This window comes from Tubulanus polymorphus, chromosome 1 (assembly GCF_964204645.1).
Source record: "Tubulanus polymorphus chromosome 1, tnTubPoly1.2, whole genome shotgun sequence".
NCBI classification, from domain to species: domain Eukaryota; kingdom Metazoa; phylum Nemertea; class Palaeonemertea; order Tubulaniformes; family Tubulanidae; genus Tubulanus; species Tubulanus polymorphus.
In genome coordinates, this window is record NC_134025.1 from 5881187 (window position 1) to 5893868 (window position 12682).

At 36.8% G+C, this 12682-nt stretch overlaps 2 protein-coding genes across 3 annotated transcripts; one reads left to right on the forward strand and one right to left on the reverse strand.

Moving 5' to 3' along the window:
* Positions 1-12: 12 nt before the first annotated feature.
* Positions 13-4630, forward strand: LOC141898134 (transcription factor YY2-like). Of its 2 annotated transcripts, none has more exons than XM_074783964.1 (8): positions 13-528; positions 1512-1556; positions 1758-1884; positions 1986-2018; positions 2123-2180; positions 3168-3326; positions 3414-3583; positions 3774-4630. In XM_074783964.1, exons 1-8 carry the CDS (start codon positions 39-41, stop codon positions 3859-3861), a joined length of 1170 nt encoding a protein of 389 aa, XP_074640065.1. In that variant the 5' UTR covers positions 13-38; the 3' UTR covers positions 3862-4630. The 2 variants fall into 2 exon arrangements, with proteins under 2 accessions (XP_074640065.1, XP_074640067.1); XM_074783966.1 differs by having other exon boundaries at positions 1986-2006.
* On the reverse strand, positions 4625-12052 carry LOC141898132 (uncharacterized). The gene is made up of 15 exons (XM_074783962.1): positions 11954-12052; positions 11163-11691; positions 10808-11063; positions 10508-10688; positions 10230-10346; positions 9895-10113; positions 9694-9804; positions 9286-9556; positions 9095-9196; positions 8624-8834; positions 8281-8458; positions 7945-8184; positions 7784-7866; positions 7516-7699; positions 4625-7234 (listed from the first exon to the last, which is right to left on the reverse strand). The coding sequence occupies exons 2-15, from the start codon at positions 11644-11646 to the stop codon at positions 6812-6814; spliced, it is 3060 nt and encodes a 1019-aa protein (XP_074640063.1). The 5' UTR covers positions 11647-11691; positions 11954-12052; the 3' UTR covers positions 4625-6811.
* Positions 12053-12682: the final 630 nt, after the last annotated feature.

Genomic DNA, 12682 nt, shown 5'->3' on the forward strand with positions numbered 1-12682 from the left:
TTATCACGTGATTTCCACGGGAGACATTGTTAGACAAAATGGCGACTGACGTTGAACATGTCGAGATCGTTGAAGAAATGACCGAAGTACCAGTGGAAATACACGATGGCGAAGTCATTGAAATAGAATCTATTCCTGTGGATATGCCTATAGAAACAGTGGAGACGATTGGCGATGATACGATAGAAGTGCAACCTATGATAGCGCTGCAACCGCTGCCCGAACCGGTGCACGAAGAAATTGTTTTGCAAACGAGAGAGGAGGTCGTTGGAGATGGCGATTCGTTAGTTTCATACGGGGAAATTCCAGTGCCTCAGGAAATAGAGGTTTCTTCGGAAGAGGTTCTAACATCCACCAAAAGAGGAAAAGGTGGAAAGAAGAAAGGCAAAGCCAAAGCTACGCATTTGATCGGACTCGGCCACGAACTAACGCTTGGAGATCATCCGGGAACATCGAAAAGATGGGAACAAAAGCAGGTTCAAATAAAAACCCTCGACGGAGAATTCTCAGTTACGATGTGGGCTACAGGTAGGAATCATTTTTCTTATCGTTCAAAACCATTAGGGTGGTCTTTGGGCGATTAAAATTGTCAATATTGCTCGTGTTGCTTTTGACCGTGAAATGAAAAACGGGTGTGCCTTCCTTGTTCGAGATAATGAATTCATGGTGACGTCAGAGCTTCGAAACGATCTTTGCGCTTGATTTCTGTACGATTTGGGCTTAACATTTTTTTGCCGTCTGACACATGATGAAAGTTAACTTGGTTTTCTAGTTGTTGTTTTGATTTGTTGTCGGCCATAATGTCTATTTTCATGGGCGCAGCCATGTTTTTGGGAAGATGGCGGAATAATGAACATGGCGGCGTCGGCGATCGGCAGCCATTTTTCTGTAATTTTCTCGCCACTTTACGGGTTTTAAGTTAGTTTATTGTGCATGTTAGGACATAGTCCGATTATTCCGCTACAAGACAGGGGTATTGGGAGTGCTGACCAACTTTGATTTAAGGGTGAATTTAAGAGGTTAAGTTGCACCGCGGTCGCAACCAAAGTAGACTACGAATATTCGGCCATTACGGCTCCTTACGCTAACAACGCGGCTTCGTGTCGTTAGTGACGTCATCACCATGCGTGACGTAGGCACAACTCAGTTCGACAATAGTGAATACTTCGGGGCTTCCCCTTTTTTGATTACTGGGTACATGAAAACTGGAACTAGAACTTGAAATAATGTTTTTTCATTTTTCGAGTAGGCCTATAGAATGTTGGAAGGAATGCGGAAAAAGTAAAAAGAGTAACATTTGGAGAAAAAAGAAACATAATTTTTGCAATTATAAAATTACATTGACAATTTTTATTCTAATTTTAATGAATACACGACTTATTAATAAAGTATGTTTATTTTTGTGTTTTTTTTTTTACCTGGGCAGTGGATCCATACTAAAGTATATACTGGTAATTTAAAATGTTTTCTTATAGGGCCTAATATACATCAAATGTTATTTTTCATTATAGATGACAATAAACATGCTGGCGACATTGGAGCAGAGACAGAACTGGGTGAGATTATTAATACTCGTTATTTAGCAGCTGTCACATTCTTTCATTTACTTGTTAGGCTTTTGCGTCCTAAATATTTGTAATTTGGTCAATGTGACTTGAGTTTAGAATGAATTGATTATGAAGAAAATAAATTTTGTTGTAAAGTTTTCATTTTTATTATACAGTACAGTGTCTATAAAGTACAGTGTGATGTTTCAGGTTCAATTGCTAATGTCAGTGATTCAGATGCAGACTACAATGAATATATGACTGGGAAGAAAATTCCACCTGGTGGAATCCCAGGTTTGGATTTAAGTGATCCAAAACAACTGGCGGAATTTGCTAGGTAGTTATTTTTATGATTTAAACTTGTTGAATTTTTCTTTGATTATTTTAAATGGATTTTTTACCCTCATATGTGTGAACCTATTCTGCTCTACCTTTCAGTGCTCAGGATCAAGGATTCAGGTATGTTGAAAGGTATATAAGTTTTAGTTAATAATTTTCTTTTACTAACTCTACGTAACCATTAGTGCGTTGTATATCGCAGTATTTTATGCAGGAAGGAATTTTCGATATTTTAGAATGAAGCCAAGGAAACCAATGGATGATGTACCAAGAACAGTGCCATGTCCTCACAAGGTATATTGATATACAACAGGCCTGTGCGAAGCTTTTTTGAGGGGCAGTTCTATTACAAGAAAAAGGGCACTTTATCACTGAAAAGGGGCACTTTCTTATTGAAAAAGGACAGATTTTAAATACAGCACACTCCGCTTTTACCTCAGAATTCTTTAGAATTTTTATGCGATTTCCGAGGTATATATTGGGGTGGAGAATTTTGTCATCAAAAATTGTTGCCGAGAACTGGGCTCAAATTATCCTTTTTATACTAATCCATGTTGAATAGCTATGGTATATGTCCCATATCTGACGGACTTGATTGTTATCTCAATCAAAATATTGTAGTCTAGTGTTGTATATCCCTGGGAGATTGACTCGTTATCCTAAAGTGAGTAAAGCCCCTCCTTTGTAGTTGAGAGAATTATTAAGAACTCGTGGGTTTGATGTGCAGTGACAATTCAATATGACAAGCTATAATTCTGCTTAAATCCATTTCGATACAAGTCACGTCTGAGAGCCATGTATTGATTATTTTTGCTTTGTCAGGACGATGTTCAGAATTTCCCAGGTACACAATATTAGGATTCAACTTATAAGAGAAAAATATGATATGCGATATTCCGACCTATGCAATTCTGAGATTTTTATTTGAGAAACAATTGCATTGACAAAAATAATTGAGATTAGTTCCAAGCTAAACAATGTTCTGAGGTGTATGTGTAAGTACTGTATAAACTTGAATGAATCATTTAAGAATGGATTTACTCATTTTCCAAAAAAGAAAAATAACAACATGAAAATTGTATCCAAATTTTCGAAAAATCATGACCTGAATATTTTGACACCGGCTTTTTGAAGGGCACTGAAATGTAAGGGGGTTCAATTCCTGAATGTCCCCTCCTCGGCACATACCCGTAGCAATCATAATTGAGCTGAGCTGAGCTTAGCTACTTTTTTCTAGTAACAGTTGCATGTCTACATCATGGATTATGTTTCACTTTTTAGGGGTGTACGAAGATGTTCAGAGATAATTCGGCGATGAGGAAACATTTACACACACATGGTCCGAGGGTTCATGTATGCGCGGAATGTGGCAAAGCATTTGTTGAGAGTTCGAAGTTGAAGAGGCATCAGTTAGTGCACACCGGCGAAAAACCGTTTCAGGTACAATCTCATTTTGATAGCATCCGAAAATTCGATATCAATGTTTATTTTTCCTATTATCTACGTTCTTTGTGTTTTGTTTTTCAGTGCACGTTTGAAGGTTGTGGAAAACGATTTTCATTGGATTTCAACTTGCGCACTCATGTTCGTATACACACAGGTGACAGGCCTTACGTCTGCCCTTTCGACGGATGCAACAAGAAATTTGCGCAGTCGACTAATCTAAAATCACACATATTGACTCACGCGAAAGCTAAGTAAGTTGTTTCTTTCCGACATTTGAATGAATTCATTATCAGTTATTTTGACGCAAGTAATCTGGGAATCATATATCTGTAAGAAGATACTGTAATTGCAAATACGCTGTATTTAGTATCTGAAGTCAATATTTGTTGGGGAAATTAATATAACGTACCGTAACAATTATTTCTTATTTTCGTTTATTAGAAATCAGACCGTACAGTTAATTACATCGCCGGCTACTGCACAGTTTGATATCGATGGTCTGGGAATAGTACACGCTGGTACGATATAGATTAGAAGCTTCCAACCATAGATTCCTGTACTGTACATAGTATATTCATCTAATCAAGACTTCTTAATGAAACATCGATGAGTTAAATGATTTTTGACAGCTGGAAACAACCTTGAGTTTTCTCACAAATTTTTTGGAAACTTTCGGTATTCTACATTTTGGATGGGTGTTTAAATTAGGCATTTTAAAAGATGGATGGAAGACTAGTGAATGTATTGCTCTTGCTTAAAACAATTGCCTGAAAAGCATATTTGATTGTACATAGATTATCAATATTCTTGATTTATAATATTTATTGTATCATCTTATTGTATAAAGTGTATAATACTGATAATATACTGAAACGAACATTACAAATATTGGGAAAAGTTCTTAAATGAATGAAATCGTAAATAAATGATAGATGAAATATTTTATATAAATATATGTATGTACAAATCATTTGTAAAAAGTGGTAATTTTGTATGGTGTGTGTTCATGATGTGCTAGTTGGCGGGCCACTTTTCTTTTTTATTTCCCATCGAATTCATTAATCATTAGAGATGACGTGCAATACAGTTTGATGTACTGTAGAATCTCCTGTTTTAGTTTATTTATAACTTGTTCTATACAGTGAAAATGTAATTCCTTGTAAGATGTATTTCAGAAAGACAGGTTAATGCACAACCATATCAAACATGTAAATACAACATAGAATATGAAAGGTCCATATGACTTTATAAATATTTCGAAAGAATAATACAACAAATATTAGTCAAACCTGCATGAAATCACAACATTGTTGTAATCATTTGTACAATAAAATGTCGTTTTCATTAAAATGATTTTCTTTCTTGTCATTTTTGTAACCATGTCCCTTTTTATGCCTGAAAGAATAACTAATATTCTAAGGAATAAGTCACTTGCCCGGGGGCAAGCATATCTGAAATTTTACTTGCCCCATCAAAAATCTACTTGCCCTACACTCAGTCAAACTGCTGTATCGGTTGGGAAAAAGAGACAAAAATGCACCAGCCTGACGACAAGTGATAATGAAACCTACTAGCTCTAATGAGTGCTTAGATTGGACCCTGCTTAGAGAATCGCACACTGATATGACGAAAGATGAAGTTTCAATATCTAATAATTTGTTGATTCATCGTTTTGACTATAACCTACTTCATCTTAAGGAATTGTAGTACAAATGAGATATCCCTGAAGATGACTTAGGTTATAGTAGTAACATCAAATCAATAGATTAACTATAGTGAAACTTTTCAGACTTCCTTTCGTCATGTTAGTGTGGGATTCTCTATCTGATAGGTAACTAATAAACTGATCCATAACCAGGCCCTCAAATTCCATTTTTACATACATAAACACCCAATTGTTTTAGCTCCAGTTCTGTGACAATTATCTTTCACATCTTGTAAGTCAAAAGTAGCATTTTTTGTGAAAAGCAAGCACAAACCAGCCTTAACAAATCTTTTCCAGCAATAGACTAAGTAGCACTTAGTAGATTTGCTACAAACCATGATTTTAGTTGCAGCGATCATAACCTCAAATTAGAAATTGGTGGTCCTATAAATTAACATAAATTGACAAAAATGGCCATTTTTGTGTAATACTATTTTTATTTGAACATGCATCATCTTATAATGATATAACAAATTGGTACAATTGAGTTGTTAACTGGGGATGTGCAAGAACACATATTCCATAAAGATGAAAAAAATTTCTAAATTGCTGCTTTGAAATTACATTTGGTCCATTTAAAACTAAAAACCATCTGGCCTGCTTATTCAGTACAGCGGAACCTTGTTACAACAAACTCGGATACAATGATTCATCAGATGAAGAATTTCATCGCAAGTAAAAAAATTTGATTAATTTCATACTGGATATAATAATCTATGGGTTATAACGAATATATTTTCTTGTCCCATCAAGTTCGCTGTAACCAGGTTCCGTAGTTAGAAATAAAGATATAGTAGAAACTGACCATCTGATGTACATTCTCCATACTAAAGGTAAGGTAGGCTACATAAAACTGATCTAAATGTACAACAAAAAATTCCTTCAATTTTGGTCAAAATTTAAAAAAACATCAGCAGCTTCTTGTAAATGATATATAAAACATTATATAGAGTGAATAACGTTACATCAATACTATTAGTAATATCTAAGTGATAAGTGGTAAGCTTCCATGGTACTTCAGTATAGTTACTAATTAGTAGATAGTTGAGGTATTGCGATACTGAAAAAGTCATATTACAATCACTTATACATGTACATGTATTACCTTTCATATAAGAGGGTAATTACTACATACTGGGCCCATAGTGTGTTGAGTAACTTAAACCATTTGGTCCATTTCACAAGTCATCAAAAAGTTAACATTTTCAAAATAAATTAAGTGGTTGTTTATTTATAAATTCATTTCAAAACAACCAACTCTTTGAAATTAAGCTGGTGACAATTCGAGCTTAACTCTCAATAAAATATTTCTTTTTAGATCATGTATCTAAAGGCTAAAAATATTTCTATATAAAATTGAGTTTATTCTACTGTTGGCAGTATGGCTGAGGAATCAGTACTCTAACTGGTAACAGCCATTTTGGACGTATCATTTAGAATTCAGCAGTGTGCAAAGGATTTGATTCATTTTGAACACTTGAATTACCAGTACATGAAAACATATTACAAGACTAATCAATAATATAGACAACAAATGAATAATATGCTTTTATCATATTGACTATTTGTTCGTAAGTTCTTTCAGACGAATGAATCCTAGAACCACTATTCAACGTTACCTAGCACAGGAAAAAATCTAATCGTGATCATTTCTTCTAAAGACGAATTAACAATCTAATTTACCGGTTTCAATGATTCAATTGATCGAGTTAACACCAACACTGTTCTCAACATAGCACCTTATTGACACAAATTACTAATGTGAAATTGAAAATTAACTGAGCGATGTACGCGACGGCAAAGGTGGCGGTGGAATGGGTTTATAGGCTAGATAATCGGGTAGCGGGGTATATTCCACATCCTTATATCCAAAAGCCTGCGGCCCGACAACTTTCAATGCTAACTCAGAACGCATTGCCGGCGCAGATGGCATTGCTATGACGACAACGCGTAGACCATAACGGGTTTCTTCTGTAATGACTGGCTCTCCTGTATCGGCATCTAATAAGCTAATGAGGTCGGGGGTCGTCGCGACGACATCGCCGCTTAGTTTACTGCCGGCTATGCGCTTCCTCGCGACCAAATTTTCATTCTGAAAATCGACTAGTAGCTCACTGCCTTGGAAACGACCGAAACCTTCGACGATCAACTTACCAAATGTAAACCCATTTTCAGTTTTTCGGGTTACGTCTATAATCTGAAAACATAATAACACGCTCTCTTGAAGAAATTAGGCAATACCACAACATGAATCTGTTGAAATAAGCTAGAATGGATTTGAATCCCGACTGAGCAAACTCAACTGGCTTAAATAGTTCTATACTCTCTAATAGAGACTAATTCCTGTCTTGATGAAGGTCAATACATACAATATCAATTTAAACAACTGTTTTCGTTGTTTTTTGAAAAAGCAATAACAATTGTTTAAATTGATATTGTATGTATTCACCTTGGCTTCTCTAGAAAAGATTTATTTACCTTTCCATGTATTAACCTTCGGCCACTACAGCTTTTTATTACCACAGACGCGGGTGATACTTTCAATTCACGAGCACGTAAAATAGCATCGCCGACCCTCCATGATCTGCTTACACTATACAGAATGGTGTTCTCTTTCACTTCTTTAGCTTTGAAACAAGACAGCGTAACACCAGCCGCACACCTGCAATTATGAATCATTTTCTTCAATAATGACGATATTTGAAGAATTCAAATTTTATGCATCAAACTTAAAGGCTGCACTTACCCGCACTTCACCACACATTCTCTGAAGAAATCTTCCAAACCTTTTGGCGTTAGCTTTCCATCAATTACAGCAAATCGCCTACCCTGTACAAATGTTTTTATCATTTCACTAAGTACGCAGTTCAATGAAATCATAAGCCGATACTTTATCGATATACATACCTTATCATCAGCCATCGCGCCTGGGAATGGATTCAAGCCCTTTATGAATGGCAGTACCATCTGTAGTTCAGGGAAAGCCCGGCCCATACCATCGCAATCAACAACTGGTAAATTCATATCAGCAGCAAATGCCAATGGTTCGAGGGCATTTAAACCCCCAATCTCACCACTCATCAAAGCTACCATTTTTACCGCTTTCACTTTCTTCAATTTGCTTATATCCTCTTCAGTCCGAAGAACCTAATTACAGGTGTTATAATTATAATAACATTTATAATAAGTTTTTTTCCAAATATAACGTGCTAACGATATGATTTTGCGATCTATCAAACTCACCCTATTACCATCTTCATCTTTCATGATTTTATCGCAGTTTGATTGCATAATTTCTTGAACTAAATGCACAGAATCACATATCTCATTGCCAGCAATCAGTTTCTCCAATGCGATCAAAGGGGCTCCCATAAAACCAACCATACTAACATAACCATCATAATCCGGGGATACCGACAATCTAACATACAAAAACAAAACATTGATTTCATTTCTAAAGGAGAAGAACTGTTTAACAAGGATAACAAAGCTTAAAATTAAATTTGAAATCAATTTCAAGATAGATAAAAATTGTTACATAACAAGTCTTATATAATGCATAAGTATGCTGCCTGTTGTATTATACCTGCTTGGGTGAATAACTCGTATTCGTTTACCATCTTTCAGCGCTTTAAGTGCATGTAATCTCGCCAGATACGGGCTACCTCCACCTCCACAACCCAATATACCAGCACCGATAGCGATACACTCAATGTCACGTTTATTCAGGAGCCATTCTCCAGTAGCGTAATCAATATCGTGTTCATGGTATTCAATCTCTGGACTTTCAAGTCGCCCTAAAAATTCAAATATTCCTTGCGTAAATGATAGCAAATGAGATGACATTTCCACAATCGCGTGCTCAGATTTAGCTTCACAGTTAAAATCAATTCATTTTCATATGTACCGGTACTCAATCAACAAACTTCGCCCTGGGTCCAGATTATTAATCCTGCTACCTCCAATCGATTGAAAAATAATTCAGGTCAGAACAGAAATTTGAAGTTCCTCCCGCTTCATAGCTAGCGCAATTAGTAGAAAACGTTTGTTATCCTACCTGCATTAAAACTTTGCATTAATGAGTCCGGTATTTCATCTTCTTCTTCATTTTCCTCATTGTTAACATCGCTCTGAACACCATCAACAGCATCAGCTGTAACTATTAAGAGAAGTCACAATATATCAAAAAAATATCATTCGTGGGAATTAGTGGTTAAAATGAAAAGTAGGTTTAAATTGTCATAATACCTTCATCAGATATTGAAGATTTAATCGGTAGAAGATCGCCCACTGCTTTTACTTGTAGCCTAACAGCATCTCCAGGTACATATGCTACTGGTGTTTCAGTGACCTCAACGACCTCTACTGTGTCTGGATGAGCCCCTCCCTGGAGGACTAACATTTCAGCTTTCTTCTTAGTTGACTCAACAGCTTCATCGCGAGGTACCTTTGCCATGCACACAATATGATCGACACTGCCTCCTATTTTACTCAATGCTGCTCCAACAGCATTAGCAACCTTAATAATAAAACCATATTGATAGTAAATATTAGAATGCAGTTGATACACCGGTAACCAGAAAAGTGAATGAACCTCAAATTATTTTCTACAATGGTACAACATGTACAATATTGCCCAATCGAATTCAAACTTACAGCAAAATGAGATGGTTTAATAACTTTGGAGGAGCCTTTCAGTTTACGCTTGCTGTCTATTAGAATACTTCCACCACCCACTAAAACAACAGGTTCATCGCAAGCACTAATCTGAAGATAGACAAAATATTTAAAACATAAGGTGACAATTTTCAATTTCTCATTGCAGTTTATCATGTATGAGTACATTAAAAAATATACCTTCACTTGATCCAAGACACCTTCGATCATTTCACGGATTTCCCTGATTGCACATTCTACAGTATCGTCTGGTATATGCTGCGTACGTTCTATATCACCGAGTTGAACGAGGCCTGCTCGCACAGCAATATCAGTCGCGGTTAACATTGATCCTCCAAAAGCTATCGAGTCTTGAGTTAATTTATATCCTACAGACTGTGGTCCGACTTTTATTGGAGTCTGTGGAAATTTGATCAAGTTCAAAATTGTCATAGTTAGTATAATTGATCAAACCGAATAGAATTCATAATCCCCTGACATTGGTTCTAATTGAGATGGTCTTTCTATTAACTTACTGTTAAGAACATACTATCACGAGTTTTAGGAGATGTCAATTCTCGAACTAGTGATCCACCACCAAGTCCAATACTTAGAACATCTGGCATACGAAAATTTGTATTCACTCCACCAACCTTTAATGAGAACCATCACTGATAATCTTACAAGGAGCCACTCATTCATTGAAGGTGCATTTGTATGTGGTTATGGGCTTGAAAAATTGACACAAAGACTACCACGTGAACACAATGTTACAATGAACAAATTGACATATATACAAGTAATTGAAACTTACAGCAACTTTTGAGGAAGCCTCCCTCGGAAAACCTTTGCGTAATACTCCAACATCAGTCGTAGTTCCACCTATATCAATAACTATGCAGTTCTTAATACCTGCCAAAAACGCAGCTCCACGCATACTATTAGTTGGACCAGATGCAAATGTCCGAACTGGAAATTCGAGAGTATCAGCAGCACTGCAATAAATGATGAGAAAATAAAGACTGTTACTACATACAGAAATATCACCAGTAACTGGAAGTAATTAATGATGTTATTTAGTTTGAAAGATAGGGCCAATAGATGCCTACCATACCTGATGAGTGTTCCGTCATTTTGAGTCAGGAAAAATGGACAATCTAGTTTAAGATTATCTAATGCATTTCGGAAACCATCAATTGTCTGCTGACTTAATGGTTTGAGACATTCGTTTAAAATCGCCGCGCTTTCACGCTCCAAGAGACCAATTTGCCCGATAGAATGAGACAGTGTGATACTGACTGATGGGAAATGTCGATGAATTATTTCAGCCACTTTCTGTTCTTGACATGGATTTATTGGAGAAAAAACCCCTGTAAAAGAACTTTTTGGGATAGACAAAGAACTTTTTGGGATAATTCAGAGATATGGGTAAAAATTCAAACACAAACAATCCATATTCGACTGCCTACCTGATATCACAACATTTTTGACGCCCGATTTTATAATTTGACTAGAAACACTTTCAATTTCGTCATGATCCAGATCTGTGATACACTGTCCATCGAACTGGAAACCGCCATCAACCAAATAAACGCCTCCATCTACCATTAATACCAAATCATCGGGAATATTAACGAACGGAGGCAATGCACGCGATGATGGCCCACATAATCGTATCACAGCAACTCTCACCAAATTTTTCCGCTGAATAACTGCGTTTACAAAATGCGTCGTTCCAATATTAACAGAGAAGATTTTCTTATTCTTGTAGACCGCATCGAGCGATTCGAGAGATAATTCAACAGCTTTAGCCACGCCTTCAGTTACATCTTCGGTGGTGTTTATTTTCGCCGAACTGACGAGACGATTACCGCACAGCACGGCAGCGTCTGTGTTCGTACCGCCCACATCGACACCGACTCTAAGAATGTCTTCTATATTGAACGATGTCATGATCTTCGAAGAATTGTCAATCGTCGACGAATTGCTACCTCAGGTCTGAAATCGATTTACCCAAGTGAATTTCATGCATTCGTCTACTTAATTTTTGAAATCGATTCAGCTAATCAATGCATTGATTACTAAAATCGATAAATCAAGCAAATCGCTCGTGCGGTGTCACTCACTCAGATTTACATAAGTGAATTATTGTTGGTTGGTGCAAAAACGATATCCCAAATCTGTTGATTCGGTGAATCGAATATACAACATTATATTAATTGACACTGGATTAACAGATTATCGTTTTTACACTACCTACCTGCTACAACTCCGATACGACGACCCTGTATTTTTATTCAGTTACCAATCATCTACAACAAATTCCCTAAACTTGCTCCGGATTATTTCTGTCCATGTCAATAAAGGGTAGCTCCGTGAATATCCACATCAGGGTGTGTAGTAGACTGGTTGCCGGTCCCAACCTTAATGCCGACTGGTTGCCGGTAAGTTCTCAACTTCAGGGGCAACTTGGAATTGTCCTATATCAGATCTAGCTCAGGATCACCTTTAAAATTTTCGTTTTGGCTATCTCGGTTCTCAATTCATATTGAACCACAGTCCCGACATTAACCTATTCCATCAGTGCTTAGAACAATCATGGACTCTTCGTTTTAGAGTCGGCCATTGGAACATGGAGATCGTGAGCAGTTGGCGCAGTGGCGCTTGCTGATGTAACTGACGATGAAGCAGTCCTTTGAGGGTCCTCCAGTGTGTAACATGCATACCGTAGTATAAAAAAGATAACTCGTGACAAACCCGAGCAAACGCCATTGTCACGGTCCACAACACTCACACCGGTACTTAGTCAGTAACCTGTCTGTGGTTTAGTTTCACGATCGGATATTTTCACAAACCAGTTGGTATAAGCCCATCCGATAATAAAAAGCTTACTTCCAACGATTAGGTAACTAACTAACCGGTACTGTCTTCGCTGTGACATCACCACCACCACGATCAACAACATATTTGATACGACTATTTTATTCAA